At 41.2% G+C, this 23830-nt stretch overlaps 1 protein-coding gene, 1 long non-coding RNA gene and 9 other non-coding genes across 11 annotated transcripts; 3 read left to right on the top strand and 8 right to left on the bottom strand.

The window, feature by feature from the left end:
- Positions 1–1142: 1142 nt before the first annotated feature.
- On the top strand, positions 1143–6394 carry LOC120732865 (C-type mannose receptor 2-like). The gene is made up of 6 exons (XM_040030739.1): positions 1143–1603; positions 2662–2709; positions 3895–4299; positions 4610–4951; positions 5083–5171; positions 5311–6394. Exons 2-6 carry the CDS (start codon positions 2673–2675, stop codon positions 5407–5409), a joined length of 972 nt encoding a protein of 323 aa, XP_039886673.1. The 5' UTR covers positions 1143–1603; positions 2662–2672; the 3' UTR covers positions 5410–6394.
- Positions 6395–17348: 10954 nt separating this feature from the next.
- On the bottom strand, positions 17349–17421 carry trnav-cac. The gene has a single exon. It is a non-coding gene; the product is annotated as a tRNA-Val (tRNA).
- Positions 17422–17914: 493 nt separating this feature from the next.
- Positions 17915–19524, bottom strand: LOC120732864. Its single transcript, XR_005695696.1, has 2 exons — positions 19007–19524; positions 17915–18702 (listed from the first exon to the last, which is right to left on the bottom strand). It is a non-coding gene; the product is annotated as an uncharacterized LOC120732864 (long non-coding RNA).
- A 187-nt stretch (positions 19525–19711) lies between these two features.
- Positions 19712–19783, bottom strand: trnad-guc. The gene has a single exon. It is a non-coding gene; the product is annotated as a tRNA-Asp (tRNA).
- A 151-nt stretch (positions 19784–19934) lies between these two features.
- On the top strand, positions 19935–20006 carry trnaq-cug. Its single transcript has one exon. It is a non-coding gene; the product is annotated as a tRNA-Gln (tRNA).
- A 468-nt stretch (positions 20007–20474) lies between these two features.
- On the bottom strand, positions 20475–20547 carry trnav-cac. Its single transcript has one exon. It is a non-coding gene; the product is annotated as a tRNA-Val (tRNA).
- Positions 20548–21146: 599 nt separating this feature from the next.
- Positions 21147–21219, bottom strand: trnav-aac. The gene has a single exon. It is a non-coding gene; the product is annotated as a tRNA-Val (tRNA).
- Positions 21220–21801: 582 nt separating this feature from the next.
- trnad-guc lies at positions 21802–21873 on the bottom strand. Its single transcript has one exon. It is a non-coding gene; the product is annotated as a tRNA-Asp (tRNA).
- Positions 21874–22024: 151 nt separating this feature from the next.
- On the top strand, positions 22025–22096 carry trnaq-cug. The gene has a single exon. It is a non-coding gene; the product is annotated as a tRNA-Gln (tRNA).
- A 451-nt stretch (positions 22097–22547) lies between these two features.
- On the bottom strand, positions 22548–22620 carry trnav-cac. The gene has a single exon. It is a non-coding gene; the product is annotated as a tRNA-Val (tRNA).
- Positions 22621–23219: 599 nt separating this feature from the next.
- On the bottom strand, positions 23220–23292 carry trnav-aac. The gene has a single exon. It is a non-coding gene; the product is annotated as a tRNA-Val (tRNA).
- Positions 23293–23830: the final 538 nt, after the last annotated feature.

The raw sequence follows: 23830 nt of genomic DNA, 5'->3' as shown, positions 1-23830 counted from the left end.
TAAATAAACATAAAAATAAAAATTAAAAGTGCTAAGTAGATAGATTTATACATGAGTGCAGGTGGCGATCAGTGCAAACATGGAATGATGCAGTGAACACAGTGTAGGATCACGTGTTAGTGGTGGGAACAGCTTGAACAGCTTTTCATTGGAAAGCACGGTGAAAATCTTCCAAAATGTTCAACTTTTAACTCATTAGTCCAAATGATATTTTTCAAAGGTTTTGGGGATTAACATTTTTTTGTAGCAAATGCGGTGTGTTGTGAGTAGTGAGTAGTGGTTCTCTCCTTGGGACATTGGGACAATGCACTTTTGGAGTAATTTCGGTAGGCCAGCCATGCCTGGGAAGTTTCACCACTGTTCAGTTTTCTCCATTTGTGGATAATCAAGTTCATTTAAAAACAGTCCTTTGAACCTTGATAGCTGGATGTACATTGTCTAAAATTAAAAATTAATTGTGCAAAATATTTAAGTGTGGGAAATATGCAAAAAACTAAGGAATGCCAAAGGGGGAAAATTAGTTTTTCATGGCACTGTATATGCAACATATGCCTTAAACTTTGCCACATTATCAAAGAGATGCTGATATGTTGCTGTTATTAATATTGTCCCCTTTATTAATGTATTATATAAATTAAAAGAAATAGTTGGCAGTAAACACAAAAAGGTTATTATATTCAGCCGTGTTCATTGTTGATGTTTGAGGAATTTGTATCGTTGCAATAAAATTGTTTTAAAATTGTGGGGCTGAATTTACTATTTGAATGTCAGTAAATAGTCTGTAGGTAATCGGTCTGGTAAACAATCACTATGATGACAAATAACACTATAACATGAAGTAATGCTTGTTGAGTAGCTTGGGGTAAAGAGACCCCTGGCTGAATTGCAGCTTTCCAAGCTTCTTGCTGCTTCTCCCAATATTAAGAAGGTTTGGGGTCTCTCTATACTCCTGAAGGATTGAATATTCAATGCACCCTGCTTCCCTGTTAGATCCTTTCCATTAGCACAGACACAGAGATAACGACATCTGTGGCCAAAGTGTACTCACACTCTTACCAAAGATAAGAACAAAATCAGAGTAGGTTAATTACATAGTATAACTGATGTGATTTCATTATTATTTTGTGATTATTCTTGTTTTTAATTCTGCTTTTGCTTTGTCCTGCCAAATTGCTTGAATACATTTTTCAAAAATTTTCAATGACTTTTTAGCCCTTTGTGAAACAGTAAAAGAAAAAAAATGTATTATTACCAACACCACAAAACAACAACAACAACAAAAACAAACAAAAACACAAAACAACCCAACTTTCCATCATGGCTGTAGAAACTCACTGTTCTACTTCTATACTCACTTCCTCCGTATACTTCCATTCCTTAAGAATGGCTTCTTGATACTGACAACCACACTTCCCTGAAAACCATTTTTATGAGATTTTTTATGAGATTTCAGTGAATAGTCAGTGGATCAACTGAAGGGCCAGATGCATCTCTCAGGTCCAATAAGGTCCAAGACTAACCATTTAAAGGGTGGTAAATTCATTGCCTGTATTCATACGTGGAGCATTCAGATCTCAACCTTAAAACAGTTTTGACCAAACTTGTAAGTATATCTTTATATTTCCAGAATTTGAGTGTTTCAAAACATTTAGATTTTGTTATTGTGCCTTTTTTTTGCCTAAATTATAGATAGAACAATATGCACTTATTCTATTGCATATATTATATGTTAATAAATGAACAGTGGTTGTCTCTTTTTAGTTATATATTAACTAATAATAAACAGAAAAAAAGAAAGATCATTTCGTCAAACTCCCGAAAATACAAAGATAACGGCTTTTAGGGTGAATAAATCTGGGGTCTGGACTGACTTGAAGACATGATTTGGGAATTCTAATTTCCAAATTTTCACTATTTTCTGTTATTTCTATTGAAAAAAAAATCCTCATCAATACAATACAAACTTAGACTGATCAGTCACAACATCAAAACTAATGAAAGGTTGCATGATTAAGACTGATCTTGCTCTTTGTGGACAAAATTGGTGTGGCAGGGATAATGGTTGAAGTAGCTGCCACACCAAAAAAAAACCCAAAAAACCTGTCTGTGAGGCTAAGGCAGACGTGTAAGACGTGTAAGGCGTGGGGGCCAGAAGCTCCAATCCAGCCTAACTGATATCTTTCAAAAATGTGACAGAAGGTTTAAATTTTGGACTCTTTAAAGTAATCGACATAATGAAGTAATAGATAAACAATTAAATGACAGGAAAGTTTCTATTTTTTTCCACAAGCTACTATAGAAATTCTGTTCTTTTTCTTTTGTCTAGAGTAAAATAAGTAAATAAATTATTTGTCTGGGCAATAAGACTGTTAGAACAACTTTTACTGTAATCTTTAAACATTTATTTATTACTATTTAAGTAAGTAATGTAGTGTGTTCTCATATTATGTTCTTTTTTATATATTCCCAAAGAAAACTTTTAAAGTCATTATTTTCTGACTTTATTCTCATTCTCAAAAGCATGCTATGTCATTCTTTTGTGGATTAACACATCAGAGAAAACCGGGAACAGATATAATGAAAAGTGGCTTTAAAGTTGTTGGGTTTTTTTGTTTGTTTTTTGTTTTTATTTGTGTTGACCTATATTCCTCCTCTCGCCAGTGAAATCCGAAATGGGCTGTTTCCCAAAACTGACTCTCCTTCTCTTTGGTAAGATCCCCAAATTTGCATAATGGAAATGTGTGATTTGAATTGTAAAGTTGAAAAAGAAGCCATAGCAGGACATTTTCCATTACCTCAAAAACAGTGTGTCAAAAAAATCTTATGTTTCATTTTGTTAAAACTTTGAGGAGGTGCAAAGAGGCATTGAATGAACCCCTACAAATGATCTCTATTCCTCAAAATTAAATATAGAAATCTAAAGCTATAATTTTGACTCTGTGCATAACATGAGCTACTCCCATGCAGACACTGCCTCAACTTTCACTCATAAGTTTTCATGAACAAGAACTTTACGTCTCTCTTCTAGTATTTTATGAGCATCTGCTCTCCTCCATGTGTCTGTTTCAATGGAGACCAGCAGAGCACACATAACCACGAGTTGAGTAACATTACTTTTATGGGGAACTTACATTAAAGGTAAAATGTGACTTAAGTTATTCAGCTACCTACAGAGAAAAGTGGCTTGTTGAAGTGCTTTCATGCAACTAAAAATAAAAACTGTTTTCAATTTAGCTTGCACGTCAATTAAGCCCATATGGGGGAAACATTGTCTCTTTTTATAGTCCTTGTCATTACCCTTGCTTCAGCATTTTGGATCAGCTGAAGGTTATGAAGAGATATTGTGTAAATGCAAGAAAGCATTCCAATATATTTGTTTAATATGCACACAGAAGGACATATACTGGTGAAAAACGATTTCATGATTCCTCACAGTGTTACAGTGTTGGCCATTGTTATTTGAACTGGAATCCATAAAAGAGACCAAAATCAAGTCTGCAGGAGCAACTCAGCGCTGAGTTGCTAAATTCTAAAACTGAATGTTAGCTTTCTGACTAAATAGGAAAATATGCCATGGTTGAAATAAACCTGAATTATTGTTTCATCTTCAAGTAATCCAGCAGTTATGACCCCAGCAACAAAGTAAAATATGCTAGGATATGGCAATTCAATGGCAAATATTGAATTCAATATTGATCTTATAATATTTGGGCATTACTGCAACATTACTGGCCTCCTTGTTTTTATATTAGTAGACTGGTACCCCTGTGTAGCCTGTAAATGTAGTTACAAAGATCGCACTAAGGGCTCTTTAATGTTTGTTTATCCTTTTCTTGTGTGTATTATGCAAATAATTAACTTAATACTACTTATACTATCTATTACCAATGTTAGGGTTTAGTCTCTGCTCCTGCTCAAAGTTCCCTCCTCGTAAGTACTACTACGTTGACAAAAAAATGAACTGGAAAGATGCTCAACAATACTGCAGAGAGAAGTACACTGACCTGGCCACCTTCGAAAGCATGGATGATATAAGCAGGCTAAATTCAACTTTTTCCTACGACTGTGCATGGATTGGACTGCAGGATGATCCCAAATCCTGGAAGAATACGCTAGGCAATGACACCAACTCCTGGAGATGGGCAGTAACTGGTGAAACGAGCAAAACTGTTTACAACAACTGGTACTATACCAATCCAGATAATTATCAAGGAAATGAAACTTGTGTAATGATGGGTCTTGAAGGAAAGTGGTTTGATAAAAACTGTGGCGCAAACACAAGTTTCGTTTGCTACAATGGTAAGAAAATATTTTCATTCATGGGTTTCTGACCTCACTAATGACTTAACCTGCATTTTTTACTAGTAGATTTCACAGAAAACATCACTGAAGATTTGTTGTATAAAATATAAGAAAACCCCTAACTCAAAAAGTCTGAGTAGTGATTTGAAAACATTAAATTGATTATCCAAAATTTTTACTCTTTCATTTACAATGTTAACTATTTGATATCCATAATAAATTCAGCATCATCTGTCATCTGCCATGATTACTTGAATGCTTAAACACTTTCTTTCCCGCTTACTGGCTTATGTTCTATCTGCTGCAGTTACACAGCAAAACAAGAAAAACTACATGTACATCTCTATTGCAAAAACATGGCCCTCTGCTCGAGAACACTGCATAAAACTAAGCATGGACTTGGCAGTGATCGAAAACAGTGAAGAGAACGCTGAGGTCAGTTCATTAAAACCAAACAGCAACGACATTTGGATCGGTCTGTACAGAGTGCCATGGACCTGGTCTGACAAGAGTCAGAGCTCCTTTAAAAACTGGCAAAGTTCCAGCCCAAATGACCCTCAAGGTAACCAGCATTGTGTGGTGGAGAATAACCTCCACAAGTGGGATGACGACATATGTACAATGAATTATGTTTTCATTTGCCATCAAGGTAAATGTTCAATAACACACACAAAACAAATAAACAAACAAACAAAAAAACATACCCTGACTAACAACAACTCCTGTTTCTCAGTTTGTCAAAACTTACTTTTATTTTTTGGTTACATGTTTCCTGCTAAGTTGCAAAGTTGAGGACGACAGTGAAGACTAATTTTTTGACTGATGTTGACTTAACTGACTCTGCAATTAATGTCCAGATACTCCAACAGGTAAAATTTTTGTTTTTGCTTCTGGAAAAATTTAAAGTAAAGCAAACAAACTACAAAGAAAAAGCAATGGATAAATATACTGACAGATAGCTTCAATAAAATGATGAAACCACCTACTTATCTTTCTATTCTGTCACAGCTAGGAGCCAAGCTAAGAAATCAAGGATTGACTGATTTCAAACTGCAGTGGAAGATTCAACCCAAGAAACAAGAGAATGAGGAAAACAGAGAAACTTAGAGGAACTAGGTGTGTTTTGGATCACTGCTCAGCTTTGTAACCCAAGTGTGCTTAAGATTCAGGACAGAAATTGATGGCCAGATATTCTCCTTCAGGATTTTTGAATTTTTTAGAAAAATTATTATTATTATTATTTTCCAATTTTAAACTACAAAAAGTCATTCAGATACCAAAGGAGAAAAGCAGCCCCAAAGGATTACACTACCAGCACTATTTTTGTTGATGTGATGTTCTTTTCAGAATCAGAATGGGTTTTATTGCCAAATGTTGAGCAGGTTTACAACATTAGGAAACTGCTGTGGTACTTAGTGCAAAACCTACTGTCAGACAATCCTTAAATAAACATAAAAATAAAAATTAAAAGTGCTAAGTAGATAGATTTATACATGAGTGCAGGTGGTGATCAGTGCAAACATGGAATGATGCAGTGAACACAGTGTAGGATCACGTGTTAGTGGTGGGAACAGCTTGAACAGCTTTTCACTTGGAATAGCACGGTGAAAATCTTTCAAAATGTTCAACTTTTAACTCATTAGTCCAAATGATATTTTTCAAAGGTTTTGGGGATTAACATTTTTTTGTAGCAAATGTGGTGTGTTGTGAGTAGTGAGTAGTGGTTCTCTCCTTGGGACATATTGGGACAATGCACTTTTGGAGTAATTTCGGTAGGCCAGCCATGCCTGGGAAGTTTCACCACTGTTCAGTTTTCTCCATTTGTGGATAATCAAGTTCATTTAAAAACAGTCCTTTGAACCTTGATAGCTGGATGTACATTGTCTAAAATTAAAAATTAATTATGCAAAATATTTAAGTGTGGGAAATATGCAAAAAACTAAGGAATGCCAAAGGGGGAAAATTAGTTTTTCATGGCACTGTATATGCAACATATGCCTTAAACTTTGCCACATTATCAAAGAGATGCTGATATGTTGCTGTTATTTAATATTGTCCCCTTTATTAATGTATTATATAAATTAAAAGAAATAGTTGGCAGTAACCACAAAAAGGTTATTATATTCAGCCGTGTTCATTGTTGATGTTTGAGGAATTTGTATCGTTGCAATAAAATTGTTTTAAAATTGTGGGGCTGAATTTACTATTTGAATGTCAGTAAATAGTCTGTAGGTAATCGGTCTGGTAAACCAATCACTATGATGACAAATAACACTATAACATGAAGTAATGCTTGTTGAGTAACTTGGGGTAAAGAGACCCCTGGCTGAATTGCAGCTTTCCAAGCTTCTTGCTGCTTCTCCCAATATTAAGAAGGTTTGGGGTCTCTCTATACTCCTAAAGGATTGAATATTCAATGCACCCTGCTTCCCTGTTAGATCCTTTCCATTAGCACAGACACAGAGATAAGGACATCTGTGGCCAAAGTGTACTCATACTCTTACCAAAGATAAGAACAAAATCAGAGTAGGTTAATTACATAGTATAACTGATGTGATTTCATTATTATTTTGTGATTATTCTTGTTTTTAATTCTGCTTTTACTTTGTCCTGCCAAATTGCTTGAATACATTTTTCAAAAATTTTCAATGACTTTTTAGCCCTTTGTGAAACAGTAAAAGAAAAAAAAATGTATTATTACCAACACCACAAAACAACAACAACAAAAAAACAAACAAAAACACAAAACAACCCAACTTTCCATCATGGCTGTAGAAACTCACTGTTCTACTTCTATACTCACTTCCTCCGTATACTTCCATTCCTTAAGAATGGCTTCTTGATACTGACAACCACACTTCCCTGAAAACCATTTTTATGAGATTTCAGTGAATAGTCAGTGGATCAACTGAAGGGCCAGATGCATCTCTCAGGTCCTATTTCAGGTCTTAACTGCATTTTCCCCCACTTCTTAAGAACATATCTTTCAGATACTGTTCATCTCTCATTGACAGTATCAAGTCCTGCCGTTCTTTTGTTCTCCACTTCTCCAGTTTTCAGATGTTAACTTTAAGTGTAAATATTTTAATTGACTGTTCTTCGATGTTTTAATTTACAAAAGTTCTCAGCAACAGCCGAGTCAAAGTTAATTCTTATTATTGCTTTTGTCATGGTCCTGAGTCTGCGGACTCATTGGTTTTGGTTTTGATTATTATCTTGTGTTTTAGATTCATTCTTGTTGGGAATTTCTTGCTCTCAGGTTTTGTTTCTGTTTTGTATTTCAAGCTCCTTTTGTTCTGTGTCTCTGTGCCTGCCCTGGTCCCACATCTTTGTGTTCCCTCCCTGTTGACATATCTTGTGTTAAGTTTGTGTCTGTGCATACCTGTTGTATTTCCTATTTTACTTTGAAGCCGCCTTGTCTAATGTCAGTGTGTTCAGTTTACGTTTCCCCTGTCTCATCAACTCTGATTTCTCCCAGCTGTGTTGCTTTCCTGTATCCCATTCCCTGATTGCTCCTGTGAGTATATAAGCCCTGTGTTTTCTCCTGCTTGTTGCTGGTCTGTGTTATTTCCCTGTGTTTCCACCGCATGTAGGTTTGAGGTTAGGTTTCTCTTTATCCTGTTCACTAGTGATGGTGAGATGAAGCCTCACATGAACTGAAGCTTTCCACCCAATTGGTCGACCAATGGTTCGAAGCATTGTGATGATTCATTTGCTCTACTGCGCCATCAAGTGGACAATTCAAGTGAAGCGGGCTCTGTGATTATAATGATGTGTAAACCTCTAAACTGAATAAATAAATTGTTTTCTTGGTTATTTATCCCGAATATTGTCTCAGTATGTGTGATACAAAAGAGAAAGTGGAAAGTATCAGGACAGCGTTTTGGTATGATTGTGTAACTGTTAGCCTCAGACAGTCAGTCAATAGTATAATTCAGATCATAGATCAGGACATTTGCATATTTGTATAACTATAAAAAGAAAGCTGACACTTTCGAGACTTTATCTAATGTGTAAGCATCACAGCAGATGCCTTTGTGTCAACATAGCTGAGGCTAAAACAGAAAAACGATTTTATAAAAATATTCAGCAGTAGATCAAAACCAAAAGAAAACCATCAATCAACAAATGAACATTACCTGATGCTGCTGAATTGAAGCAGAGCAAATAGAGGTTTTATTAGAGACACACCTTAACGTTTTGCAATTTTGCATAATGTTAAAAAGTTTAAATTATTTTAGTAGCCTATTGAACGGCAGAAATTAGGTTTTCTTTTCGGAAGTATTTAAATGGGAAAGAACAGCGGCTGACAAACAACGGAGGTCTTATGAGTAACAAACAAGCGAATAATGCAGAAAACAGATTTTTAGATGGGAAACTGTTCTTGAAGTGTGTGTGTGTGTGTGTGTGTGTGTGTGTGTGTGTGTGTGTGTGTGTGTGTGTGTGTGTGTGTGAGTGAGAGAGAGAGAGAGAGAGAGAGAGGGAGAGAGAGAGAGTGAGTGTGTGTGAGAGAGAGAAAGCTGTGCATGAAGTGTGATTTTATGCTGGTGAAAGCAAAACAGCAAAAGTCAGAGGAAATTCATGACAATGTTTATGTGAAGCGTAGTTTGGATCTCCTTTTTCTGCTGGTTCGGTCAATATTGTTTGAAGAGAAATAAAACCTGCAGCTTCAGAATCAGCGCAAAAAAGGCGTAAACACGAAGCACGGACCCGCCGACGGATTAGAATCAGTGAACTGTCGGCTTTCAGCCCCGACCGTGTCCGTGCCGTCTGGTGAGAAAGGCGACATCTCACTGATTCTGATCCGTCAGCGGTCCGCGCCTTGTGTTTAAGTCTTTGTGCAGAATCGGTGTACCTCCTCTCATTTACTGTTTTAGCTGTTTGGTGGTGGTTGAAATGTAGTAATATTTATATTAAAAATCGATTCAGGATTTTAATGAATCGATATCACGTTATCCAAGCTAGAATCGATTTTAATCGATAATCAAAACCCGCTCCTAGTACCTGTGTAATCATGCTTATGTACATCTGGATAATGACACAAACTAGTGTTTGGTGCTTCACTTTTTAATAAACTAAAAGACAGAAATCAGATTATAGGATGTGTAGTGTTGTTGATTTATATTTTGGTGTTTATCATTTGTGATATTTATTACTGTGTGCATACTTTATTAGGAGAGACACGTACGTAATTCAATTCCACAACACAGTGTGATGGGGAATCAGCTGTTTTTCTGCCCATTTTATTTCGAATCTGGTGCGAACCGGTGAACCAGTCCCTGAATCAGTCACGTGGTACGGACTGCCCGCGAGGCCTCGAACGTCACTGCATACGTAATCAATGCAAGCCTCGATACGCGCTTCACAAAAACGCCCCCGAGATTACCCGACACACGATTCGACGCTTCGACACACAGGACACATCACTACTGTTCACCTCAAAAAATAAAGCTCACTCTCACTCGCATCTACGTAAGTGCCTGTGTTTTCGGCCCTTATCACAACCCCAGACATCTGCCGTTGCAGCTGTGACAGCTTTGTTACATCGTCTGGGAATAACCATAGAGAACAAAAATACCCGTGGATGTCATGTTTTACTATAAGGAGACCATACATTTTTATTCCTTGAGAGCGAGAGATAAAACCTACAGCTTCAGAATCTAGCACTAAACACAAAGCACGGACCCACCGAAACATCAGAATCAGTGAGCTGTCTGTGCCGTCGGGTGAGAAAGACGACATCTAGCTGTTTGGTGGTTGCTGAAATTTTCTGAGGTTTAACCTGAGATTCTGGCATTTCAGGCAAAATAAATTAAATGCCCACCACAATACGAGAGCTCAGGTGATTCTTGGGTCTAGTGGGCTACTATAGCAGTTTCTGCCAGAATTTGTCGACAGTAGTGGCTCCTATAAGTCATTTGTGCAGTATAAATGGAGAGTGTCAACATGTATTTAACTGTGCCAAGTCTCTCCTTTGCAGTGCCCCTATACTGGCTCCAGGTTTCAGCAAGGCCTTCAACGTGTAGCAGTACTGCTACACGATGAAGCAGATGGCATCAGTCACCAAGTTGCCTACTTCTCAGCTAAGTCCAAGCCTCACCAACTTAACTACTCCACCATTGAGAAAGAAACTTTAACCATTTTGATGTTTATGTAAGATCCACCGCAACTCCTGTTATGGTGTATACCGACCATAACCCTTTGGTATTTCTGGAGTGCATGTACAACCACAACCAGAGATTGATAAGATGGGCTTTGCTTGTTCAAGAATACAATCCAGACATCAGACATAAGACAGGTCAGACTCAGAATGAGTTTATTGCCAAATGTTGAGCAGGTTTACAACATTAGGAAATTTCTGCGGTACTTAGTGCAAAACATACTGTCAGATGACGCTTAAATAAACATAAAAATTAAAATTAGAAGTGCTAAGTAGATAGATTTATACATGAGTGCAGGTGGTGATCAGTGCCAAACATGGAATGATGCTTTGAACACAGCGTAGGGTCATGTGTTAGTGGTGGGAACAGTCATATGGTTATTGTTCATGAGTCCAACAGCAGAGGGGAAGAAACTGTTCTTATGGCGAGAGGTTCTGGTGCGAATGGACCGGAGCCTCCTGCCTGAGGGGAGCAGGTCAAACAGACTGTGTCCAGGGTGAGAAGGGTCAGCTGTGATCCGAGCTGCACGCCCCAGTGTCCTGGAGGTGTACAGGTCCTGCAGAGATGGGAGTCTGCAGCCAATCACCTTCTCAGCAGAGCGCACAACACGCTGCAGTCTCTGTTTGTCCCTGATAGAGGCTCCAGCATACCACACGTTGATGTTGATGGAGGTGGACTCGATGATTGCAGTGTACAATTGCATCATCGTCCGTGTTGGCAGGTTGAATTTCTTCAGCTGCCTCAGGAAGTACATCCTCTGCTGGGCTTTCTTTATGACGGAGGTGATGATGGGCTCCCACTTCAGGTCCTGGGTGATGGTGGTACCCAGGAAGCGGAATGAGTCCACAGAGGTGATGAGGGTGTCAGTCAGGATGATGGGGGGGGGGGGGGGGGGGGGGGGGGAGTGGGGCTGTGTGCTTCCTGAAGTCCACAATAATCTCCACCGTCTTCTGGACATTCAGCACCAGGTTGTTGTGGCTGCACCAGGACACCAGACGTTCAACCTCCCTCCTGTAGGCAGACTCATCCCCGTCCGAGATGAGCCCAATAACGGTGGTGTCATCTGCAAACTTGATTAGCTTGACAGACTGGTGGGTGGAGGTGCAGCAGTTGGTGTACAGGGAGAAGAGCAGAGGAGAAAGAACACAGCCCTGAGGGGAGCCGGTGCTGATGGCCCGGGAGTCCGAGACATTCTTTCCCAGCCTCACATGCTGCTTCCTGTCCGTCAGGAAGTCAGTGATCCACCGGCAGATGGGATCAGGCACATTCATCTGGGAAAGCTTGCCTTGGAGATGGTCTGGAAGGATAGTGTTGAAGGCAGAGCTGAAGTCCACAAACAGGATCCTGGCGTAGGTTCCTGGGGAGTCCAGATGCTGCAGGATGAAGTGTAGAGCCATGTTGATAGCATCGTCTACAGACCTGTTGGCTCTGTATGCAAACTGCAGGGGTCCAGGAGGGGGGCCGTGAGGGTCTTCAGGTAGGAGAGAACCAGGCGCTCAAATGACTTCATGACCACAGATGTCAGAGCCACAGGTCTGTAGTCATTTAGTCCAGTGATCCTTGGTTTCTTGGGGACAGGGATTATGGTAAAGGACTTGAAGCAGGCAGGCACATGACATGCCTGCAGTGAGGAGTTGAAAATGCCAGAAAACACTGGGGCCAGCTCATTTGCACAGTGTCTGAGGGTGGCAGGAGACACACCGTCTGGTCCAGGACTCTTAAACTGCTTCCTTACATCTGCTTCATGAATATGAAGGGTTGTAGTGGGAGATGGTGGTGTGAAATCCTCCTTGGTGTGGGGTATGGAGGGGGGTGTTGTAGGTGAAGTGTTTGATGGTGGTAATGGCTCTATGGAGGGGGGAGAGGTGGGGGAATGAGTGTCCAAAGTGTCTCTATTGTTGGGGCCGTTGGAGGTGTGAAGGCTGCTTGATGGCTCGTCAAAACGGCAGTAAAAGTCGTTAAGGGTGTTGGCTAAGAGCAAGTCATCAGTGGAGTGGGGGGTTTTAGGCTTGTAGTTGGTGATATTCCTAAAACTTTTCCACACAGAGGCCGAGTCATTCTCTGAGATCTGCTGCTGCATCTTCTCAGAGTGCTGATGTTTAGCAATGTCCACTTCTTTAGTGAACCTGTACTTGGCCTCTCTGTAGCAGTCCCTGTCTCCGCTTCTGAACTCTTTTGTCTTTTCCAGCCACAGCTTTTTGAGTTTAGGAGTAAACCAGGGTTTGTCATTGTTATAACTCACCCTGGTGCATGATGGCACAATGCTGTCCTCACAGAAGTGGATATAGGAGGTGACAGTGTCTGTAAACTCATCCAAGCTGTTAGAAGCAACCTTCATAGGGAGACCATGGCTTAGGGGGTTGGGAACCGGAAGGTCGCTGGTTTGATCCCCGGGCTCTCTGTCCTGGTCGTTGTGTCCTTGGGCAAGACACTTTACCCTACCGCCTACTGGTGCTGGCCAGTAGGTCCATGGCAGCCTCGCTTCTGTCAGTCTGCCCCAGGGCAGCTGTGGCTACAACTGTAGCTTGCCTCCACCAGTGTGTGAATGTGAGAGTGAATGAATAGTGGCATTGTAAAGTGCTTTGGGTGCCTTGAAAAGCGCTATATAAATCTAATCCATTATTATTATTATTATTCATTGTGTCCCAGTCTATAGACTCCAAACACGTGCGAAGCTCCTCCACAGCCTCGTTGCTCCACAGTTTTTTAGTCCTCACGACAGGTTTGGAGAGCTTCAGCCTCTGTCTGTATGCGGGGATCAGGTGGATCATGACGTGGTCCGAAAGTCCGAGTGAAGCGCGGGGCACCGCGCAATAGGCCCTGCTGATCGTGCTGTAAGAGTGGTCCAATGTCCTCTCCTCTCTGGTCGGGCATTTAATATACTGCTTGTATTTGGGAAGCTCTTGGCTCAGATTGGCTTTGTTAAAGCCCCCAAGAGCAATAATGAGAGAGTCCGGGAATGTCCGCTCCATGTGCAGTATCTGCTCCACGAGGGCGCACTGAGCTGCCTGCACATCCGCATCTGGCGGGACGTAAACAGCGGCCAAGATGAATGAAGCAAACTCCCACGGAGAATAAAACGGTTTGTAGTGAATAAAAAGGTATTCCAGAAAGGAAGAGCAGTGCTGAGCAATCACTGTTACATCTGTGCACTAGCCACTATTAATGTAGAAGCAGACACCTCCACCTGTGGTCTTACCAGACAGAGAGGCCTGCCGGTCTGCGCGCAGCAGATGAAAACCCTCCAACTTAAGCGCGCAGTCCGGGATGTCCTCACATAGCCACGACTCCGTAAAACATAAGACACAGGAGGAGGCAAAGTCTCTGTTCATGGTTCTCATCAGGGCCAGCTCGTCCATCTTATTCCGGAGTGAGCGTACGTTGGAAAGGAAGATCCCAGGAAGAGCAGTTCGCAGTCCGCGTCTCCTCAGACGCACGAGTTCGCCGGCTCGCTTTCCTTCGGCGTCTCACTTTCCTGATCAAGGTCTGTAGTAAATTTGCCGCAGATGCGACAAAAATTGGAATTAAATCCACAGGTGTTGTAGTCCTGTAGTTAAGAAGCTCTTCCCTGGTGTAAGAATATCCAGAGGAGTGCCCAGACACACAAGTTATGCACAAAAACAAAACAGAAGTAACGCACTGAAGTACCAGGGCATCCATACGCGGCGCCATCTTGGTATGGTGTGGACAATGTAATGCAGGAGTGTCCAAACTTTTTCACTGAGGGCCACAAACATAAAAATATAGGAGGGGCTGGGCCACTTACTAGAAATGAGGTATATAACCTTAACTTTAGTGTATTAAAGTTAGAAAAATCACTTAAAAGTGGTCAAATATGTTATATTGTTGAATATAATTAAAGACAAAACAGCTTTCCATAAATGGATCTTTATTGATTTATTCAGAAAAAGCTTTGGTAGCTCATTCTCATAACAGCAGCCTCAGAAAATGGGACGGGTACATTTCAAGTTTGTTATTTAAGTTATTAGGCTTAGCAACACACCTATTAACGTTGGTTTGAAACCGTTATCAACATTAACAGACTGAACTGGATTTAATAACAGGAGTCCATATAATTTTAGTAAATTATTCTGTGAGTATCAGCTGTGCTGGGTATGTAAATCGGGCCATCCAGCTGCGGTGCTGATCGCCACTCGTGGCAAAAATCCAGACAAATGTCACTTGATCAAGGAGCAGATCTGCATCAGATGAGATCAGCTGACTTCGCGTGTGCGTGCGCTGTGCACAGTGGTGTGTACTCTGTGTGTTAACGAGAAAAACGCATTTAAGAAAGTGGTGCACAAAAGCAGGGTAGTGACAGAATTGATGTGCATTATTGATATTTGAAGCATGTGTACCTGCACATTAACACACGGGTACTGTGGAATATATTTTTTACTCACCTAAAGCGCTCGTGCTCTCATCCACTCCCCGCAATAAATGATGAGTTGGGCGACCTCATAGCTGGCTATTGTAGCCTTTTCCTGGACCTTTTGAGCACGAAAAAAATACTGTTGCTGACCCCGCAGGAGAGCTACACTTTGCTTTAATTTCTGCTCTCGCTCAGCACCAGTGTAGGATGCATAGGCCTGATGTTTGGTTTCATAATGACATCGTACATTATACTCTTTCATAACTGCCATAGTTTCAGTGCAGATCAAACAGACACACTTCCCCTTGAATTCTTTGAAGAAATATTCACTCTCCCACCGTGTCTGAAATTTTCTGCATTCACTTTCTACCTTTCGCTTCTTTGGTTCTGCCATCTTTAGTAACTTGGGGTAAATTTCTTCTGTGATTGTCCTTTTTGGTGGAGCAACTGCCTTGATCAACAGCAGCTCCCCCTGGTGTTAAAACTAAGAAGTGCAATACACTCAAGCAAAAGTTGAAGTGCGGGCCATATTCTATTCTATTTATAAAATTACTTGTGGGCCAATTAACCCTTTAAAGCCGGTCGGAACGGACACGCTCCATTTTGCGTAACTATTTTTAAATCCCGGTAGCACTGCAACCACGTAAGCTAGCGCAATCATTTTTTTTGCATATGAAACCAGAGGAGTTGTACTTACATCTTATGCCATCAGCTTGTCCTAGGTCACAGTTTTCTTCCACATATAGCTTTGCAAAAACTGCATTAAAAAGCACTTGCAGCAACAAAAATATAATATTCCAGAAACACACTTTGCCGATCCGATCAGCTGTTCGTAACACTTCCTACTCCATCAGCGTGAACTATCACATGACCGCATGACCTGCCCGAAACCGGAAGAGACGTCATTTTGCGGAAATGTAGTTTTTAACCATCGTGGCCTTATGAGCCTATACTGGTGTTTTTAAAAGTTATGTTTGACTTTATGACTTTCTGTGTCGTTTCTGGGATGCTAAGGACTCATATTGCACTGCTGGAAATAGTTTATTTTGATGCATATGCTGTTATTTTGCAAATTTGCAGTATAATATATTTTTTCGTTTTTCCTGCAGTATATGAAAATTGGTGTATCTCAAAAATAAAACTATGAAGACACTTAAAATAAATTTCCTTTGGTGGGAAACTAGTTTGTGCAACTTTTTTCTATTTACAGTTTTGAGGGATAAGCCTCTTAAATTTCTCTAACTAGAAATATATGTTAAAAAATCAAAAACGATTTTCAATTTTTTGTAGTTTATTGCACTTTTTTGCAATTTATGTAATTACTATGCACTTAATGCATACATATTATTAACATTTGGGCTATAATGGTTGTATTGATGTATAGCAACTTGAAATGCTCCAAATAATGGCTCCACAGCATGTAAAAATATACTATAAGCTCTGGCGGACTTGGTTCTATGGTAGGTCTTAAAGGGTTAAAAATGGATCGGAGTTTGGACACCCCTGATGTAATGGCTGATGCACTTTCCAGGATGCAGTGTTGACCTCCCTGATGAACATGGCGATATGTGTTAAAAGAAAGTTTGTTTTATTCTATGTAAAATATTATGTGGAAGGGTGTTACGGTCGCTGACCTCTAGGGGCTCTCCCCATGTGAGAGAGTCTTTTCCTTTTCTTCTGTGTGTCAGGTCTGCCTCATAAGCCACAGCTATGATGTGTTGCAGCGCGTCAGCCACTGCATCAAGACCACCATCTCAAAAACAAACAATGTTGGGTCTGCGCTTCCGCAGGCCCCGCTGATTTAGAAACTTATTCCAGTTAACAACAAGAAAGCAACACAAACAGCTTTTACTTGCTAGCAAGGGAGGCTGGTCGGAACCAGGCTCTTGGAGCTGAATGGTCCTCACCTGTCTCCTAGCCAGTATAAAATAAAAAGCCTTCCTTTCTGCCTTTTATTGAATACAGTGAATACAAGCACCACCCATTGTAAACCCCCCCCCCCCACCCCATGGTAACAAAAGATAAGGCACTATGTGTGTGCATGTGTAAGCACGTGCCCTGCCCACAGAAGGATCATAAAAGCAGGAAGCTTACTAACCAAAAAACGGAACCTTCAGATAGGATGTCCCTATAATAAAACACTACAGCCTGCCCCACCAACAAACTGGCTGGAGAAGTGGTTGGATACAAAAGAATGTCTTTGGGCATGCTGCTTGAACTAAAACTTACAAATTTAAGTAACACAATGACAACATTTAACGATTTGACTCCAACACAAAACACCCCCTTTCTAACTCAAAAACAAAGCAAGATCTATTTATCAAAAAACAATAAAATGGATGAGCTCCCTGCCTAGCCGCAAAACAGATGACAATGGTTGAAACATTAAATGGCAGAGAACCCTTACCTGCTTTTGCTGTGGTTTACAATAGAGATTGACAGACGACGTGACAAGCAGAGTTGTCTAAACAGTGAACATCAATTCCCTTGTGACCAAAGAAGCAAAAGACCCATGTTTCCGCCCGGTTTCGGACCAGGGACCTTTCGCGTGTGAGGCGAACGTGATAACCACTACACTACGGAAACAGAGCGTGCATGCCCTCTCATCATTAGAGGGGCAATTCGATGCCTTCTTAAATTTGAGGACTTTTATGACAGATCATGTAGGACTAGTGAGAAGCGGGGAACTCCCATTTGTGTCATTTTTCAAGCATTCCCCCATTTATGGTTATATTGACAATCCAAATTGTGATCTCGAGATAGCATCTCTTCAAATGGGAGCTGATCTTCTTGTTGACAAGCTCTTTGATGTTCTTTGTCAGGCTAGCACACAACCTACAGAAGACAAACACACGAGACTTATTTGTTAATAGGGACGCAAGTAAAGCAGAGAAAACGCTGGACAAGCAGAGTTCTCTTGGACTAGCTTCTCTTCTCATGGGAGCTCTTGCCTAGAAGACATTTTTGACTTGTGAGTGTGTAACACTTCTGGAGTTGTTACAGTATACTAGGACCAGTTAGGTTCGACTACTAGAGCAGTAATGAGCGTAGCATGTAATAAAGACCACAGACCAGTAAATACGTTTAAATTGCCGGCTTATTATTTTGTGAAGACAGAGAATAGACAGTTAACACACATTACACAAAACATTCAACATCACACATTTAAGGAAAACAAGATATTTTCTTTCCCTTTTTTGTTCAGTATGTTCTGTTAGTTCATCCTATTTATCTCAAAACCTTTTATTTGGCTTTAGAAGGATGTTATTTTCAACCTAGGTTATCGTCTTATTTATTTCAAGTTCTAAGTTCAAGTTTATCCTTTGATCTATTTGCATTAACACTGTGTTATTTTAAATCAAGTTCAGTTCTTTAGGCCCAAGATTTAATTTAATCTTGGTCCAGGTTCACCTTTAAATTTCAACCAGTTCTTATTTTGTTTTAACCCAACAAAATTATTTACATTTCCATTAACACCATTACAGCATTAAAATGTAAGGTTGACCAAAATAAATTACAAAAATAAATAAATAAATGTAAAACTGAAAACAATTCAGCAAAAGGCTGGATAAATCCCTTAAACAAATAAACAAAAGAAAGTTGTCTCTGTGTCCTTTAACTATTAATCCTGGAATTACTCCGAATGATTATCCAGTGCTTTGAAAGTCCTCTGTTCTTTTGCAGAGGTGTATGGATTAATCCTACCAGTTTTTTCAGCGAAAGAGCTCAACGTCCAGCAGGGGGCGTTTTCCTTTTTCCTGCTCGGTACAGTTCAATGGGTCCGTGGGTGGCTCGCCATCTTGTTTCTCGCTCAGCGGATCAAACTCCGATTCTAGCTCGGCATTTCCCGATCCAAACCTTAATGGCCTACCATAACAACAAAATAAAGTGCATAAACATTCGAAAATAACACACGGGTAGCCCTTAAATAACAGTAAAAGTCCGTTTTTTCCAGCTTATTTAGACGTAAATGAGGTGACGCCAATATGGCGCGCTGAAACACCGTCAAAGGCCTTTGAAGTACAGCCTGTGTGTCGTTTAAGCACGAATCCACCGTTTTTAACATAAAACAACATAAATCTGCTACCTTGGCTCTCCATTTGCATGAAATGAGCAGTATAATACAACAAAACATTTCTTGCATGAAATAAAATACAATTTCTTAACTCACCAAGTCCCGTTTGGTTATGTTCACAACGTCACCAAGGCAAGAACAGGTCGGAAAAACAAAAATACATTCTCCAGAGCACAAAAATGGCTTTAAGTAGATTTCTGGCTTGTTTTTACTATTTTTTCACTCATTTAAGCAGCAGCTCTGCAAGGACTGTCTGCATTTCTCCCTCTCTAGCATCAAAAAAAGAAGGAACAACCCGATTGGGTGTGGCTATCACAGGAGTCACGCTGCAGCGTGCCCTTTCACAATAAGAGTCTCAACACATATTTTAGCCATTTTACCTGAATTAACATAAAACACCATGAATTAGCAAGTTCTGTACCCTTTTAACATGTTTTTAAACACAAATGAAATCCTATAACATGAATTATATCATTGCTGATGTTTTTAATGAATTTTCTAACCATTATGATCTATTTATTGACTATTTATCACCTGTAATATATTTCTTATGACTGTTTATACTAACAGGCTTTTATTTGTTGTTAGCTATGTTAACCAGGGTTACAAGTGCACAGGTGGAATTGATGTTGTTTCAAACCCATTATAGGACTAGATTTTTAGATCGACTAGGATCTGGTGGAGAAATTCCACAGGGTCTTTTTGAATGATGGACTCTGTGCAAAGAAATGTACGTAGCGTGCGATTAACGGGTGTGTGGTCATTCCAGGTAAAAGGCAGAGCAGAGAAGGAGACTGCTCACTCCCCGTCGGGGAATCGAACCCCGGTCTTCCGCGTGACAGGCGGAGATACTGTCCACTATACTAACGAGGACCTGCAAGCCTCTGTCGGGGTCACGTCAAGGTGGGATTCGCAGCAGGTATGACACGCAAACTGTCGTCGGCCATGTAAAAATCCCCATCACTTTACCAGGAACTGCAGTTTTATGGGTGTTTGACAAAGAACTTTTTTCTGCTTTCAGCAGGGTTCCATGGTGTAACGGTTAGCACTCTGGACTCTGAATCCAGTGATCTGAGTTCAAGTCTCAGTGGAGCCTCACTTAGCTTCCTAGCCCTTTGCTCCACAGCTGCATTAGCATTAGCACAAGCTAACATGAGAGTCTAATGACTTAAAGAACAAGTTAGTGGCCCAGTCAATTCTACTCCTCTTCTGTTGGCTGATCCCATCTGCGCGTGGTCTTCATGCCGCACCAAACCTCGCTCATGCTCTTGTACTGCACTTTCCACTTCAGCGTCCTGCTGTATCTTTCATTGGCCACCGTGACTCAAGGCAACAATTCCCCTTGTACTCTTCTCACTTCTAACTCTGTTGCCCCGACCTCTGAGCTTCTGGTTGACAAGCTCTTTGATGTCCTTTGCTTGGCTAGCACACAACCTATAGAAGACAAAACTAGGAGTCTTATTTCTCAGTAGGGACGCAAGTAAAACACAGAAAATGCTGGACAAGCAGAGTTGTCTAAACAGTGAACATCAATTCCCTTGTGACCTAAGAAGCAAAACACCCATGTTTCCGCCCGGTTTCGGACCGGGGACCTTTCGCGTGTGAGGCGAATGTGATAACCACTACACTACGGAAACGGTGAGCGATGGCTTGCTTTGCTTTGGAATGTGTCTCAATCAGTAATCTGGCCAATCTGACAAATCTGATGGCAGGTTACTATCATGCCCTTGAACGGAAGGAACCGTGGAGAAGAGACAGACGCTCGCTAGCAAGGAATCTGAACTATAGACTCGATGTTAGGCTCACTTAAACTTTTGACATTTAGGACTTCTCTGAAGCAAGCGCAGCTCGACATATGCTGCCCTAAGAAGCCCAGAACCTCGAGCAGCAGAACTGTTGCCTAAAGAGGCCATGCGGTTGATGGCGTTGTGCATTGGCTGAAAATAGGCCCAAGTGCTGGGCAGGCCAGCTAGAGACACTCATTTCCAAGAGCTTAGTCTGTGCCTGCATCTTCAGTAAATATGGTGACTGGAGACATGTTGATTTGTGTGAAATTTCCTGAAATTTGGGCTATAGACAACTTTTTAGCAACATGAGCATCCAAAGGTTACAAGCGTCAGAGCCCTGTACAAGATTTGAGTACTTTCTCTCCTCTTTGTCCCAAACAGCAGTACAACCCCATAAGATAAAGCAATGCCTGCAGGCAGACACTTTTGTATCGGGAAACAAAGAAGCATGTTTCCGCCTGGTTTCGGACCAGGGACCTTTCGCGTGTTAGGCGAACGTGATAACCACTACACTACGGAAACGGAGCGTGCATGCCCTCTCCTCATTAGAGGGGCAATTCGATGCCTTCTTAAATTTGAGGACTTTTATGACAGATCATGTAGGACTAGTGAGAAGCGGGGAACTCCCATTTGTGTCATTTTTCAAGCATTCCCCCATTTATGGTTATATTGACAATCCAAATTGTGATCTCGAGATAGCATCTCTTCAAATGGGAGCTGATCTTCTTGTTGACAAGCTCTTTGATGTTCTTTGTCAGGCTAGCACACAACCTACAGAAGACAAACACACGAGACTTATTTGTTAATAGGGACGCAAGTAAAGCAGAGAAAACGCTGGACAAGCAGAGTTCTCTTGGACTAGCTTCTCTTCTCATGGGAGCTCTTGCCTAGAAGACATTTTTGACTTGTGAGTGCACAGGTGGAATTGATGTTTTTTCAAACCCATTATAGGACTAGATTGTTAGATCGACTAGGATCTGGTGGAGAAATTCCACAGGGTCTTTTTGAATGATGGACTCTGTGCAAAAAAAATGCACGTAGCGTGCGATTAACGGGTGTGTGGTCATTCCAGGTAAAAGGCAGAGCAGAGAAGGAGACTGCTCACTCCCCGTCGGGGAATCGAACCCCGGTCTTCCGCGTGACAGGCGGAGATACTGTCCACTATACTAACGAGGACCTGCAAGCCTCTGTCGGGGTCACGTCAAGGTCGGATTCGCAGCAGGTATGACACGCAAACTGTCGTCGGCCATGTAAAAATCCCCATCACTTTACCAGGAACTGCAGTTTTATGGGTGTTTGACAAAGAACTTTTTTCTGCTTTCAGCAGGGTTCCATGGTGTAACGGTTAGCACTCTGGACTCTGAATCCAGTGATCTGAGTTCAAGTCTCAGTGGAGCCTCATTTGGCTTTCTAGCCCTTTGCTCCGCATTAGCATTAGCACAAGCTAGCATGAGAGTCTAATGACTTAAAGAACAAGTTAGTGGCCCAGTCAATTCCACTCCTATTCTGTTGGCTGATCCCATCTGCGCGTGGTCTTCATGCCGCACCAAACCTCGCTCATGCTCTTGTACTGCACTTTCCACTTCAGCGTCCTGCTGTATCTTTCATTGGCCACCGTGACTCAAGGCAACAATTCCCCTTGTACTCTTCTCACTTCTAACTCTGTTGCCGCTTCTGGTTGACAAGCTCTTTGATGTCCTTTGCTTGGCTAGCACACAACCTATAGAAGACAAAACTAGGAGTCTTATTTCTCAGTAGGGACGCAAGTAAAACACAGAAAATGCTGGACAAGCAGAGTTGTCTAAACAGTGAACATCAATTCCCTTGTGACCTAAGAAGCAAAACACCCATGTTTCCGCCCGGTTTCGGACCGGGGACCTTTCGCGTGTGAGGCGAATGTGATAACCACTACACTACGGAAACGGTGAGCGATGGCTTGCTTTGCTTTGGAATGTGTCTCAATCAGTAATCTGGCCAATCTGACAAATCTGATGGCAGGTTACTATCATGCCCTTGAACGGAAGGAACCGTGGAGAAGAGACAGACGCTCGCTAGCAAGGAATCTGAACTATAGACTCGATGTTAGGCTCACTTAAACTTTTGACATTTAGGACTTCTCTGAAGCAAGCGCAGCTCGACATATGCTGCCCTAAGAAGCCCAGAACCTCGAGCAGCAGAACTGTTGCCTAAAGAGGCCATGCGGTTGATGGCGTTGTGCATTGGCTGAAAATAGGCCCAAGTGCTGGGCAGGCCAGCTAGAGACACTCATTTCCAAGAGCTTAGTCTGTGCCTGCATCTTCAGTAAATATGGTGACTGGAGACATGTTGATTTGTGTGAAATTTCCTGAAATTTGGGCTATAGACAACTTTTTAGCAACATGAGCATCCAAAGGTTACAAGCGTCAGAGCCCTGTACAAGATTTGAGTACTTTCTCTCCTCTTTGTCCCAAACAGCAGTACAACCCCATAAGATAAAGCAATGCCTGCAGGCAGACACTTTTGTATCGGGAAACAAAGAAGCATGTTTCCGCCTGGTTTCGGACCAGGGACCTTTCGCGTGTTAGGCGAACGTGATAACCACTACACTACGGAAACGGAGCGTGCATGCCCACTCGTCATTAGAGGGGCAATTCGATGCCTTCTTAAATTTGAGGACTTTTATGACAGATCATGTAGGACTAGTGAGAAGCGGGGAACTCCCATTTGTGTCATTTTTCAAGCATTCCCCCATTTATGGTTATATTGACAATCCAAATTGTGATCTCGAGATAGCATCTCTTCAAATGGGAGCTGATCTTCTTGTTGACAAGCTCTTTGATGTTCTTTGTCAGGCTAGCACACAACCTACAGAAGACAAACACACGAGACTTATTTGTTAATAGGGACGCAAGTAAAGCAGAGAAAACGCTGGACAAGCAGAGTTCTCTTGGACTAGCTTCTCTTCTCATGGGAGCTCTTGCCTAGAAGACATTTTTGACTTGTGAGTGCACAGGTGGAATTGATGTTGTTTCAAACCCATTATAGGACTAGATTTTTAGATCGACTAGGATCTGGTGGAGAAATTCCACAGGGTCTTTTTGAATGATGGACTCTGTGCAAAAAAAATGCACGTAGCGTGCGATTAACGGGTGTG

This window comes from Simochromis diagramma, unplaced genomic scaffold (assembly GCF_900408965.1).
Source record: "Simochromis diagramma unplaced genomic scaffold, fSimDia1.1 OVJJ01000361.1, whole genome shotgun sequence".
NCBI classification, from domain to species: Eukaryota; Metazoa; Chordata; class Actinopteri; order Cichliformes; family Cichlidae; genus Simochromis; species Simochromis diagramma.
The sequence above is the reverse complement of the archived record's forward strand: the minus strand, read 5'-3'. Positions and strand labels throughout refer to the sequence as shown.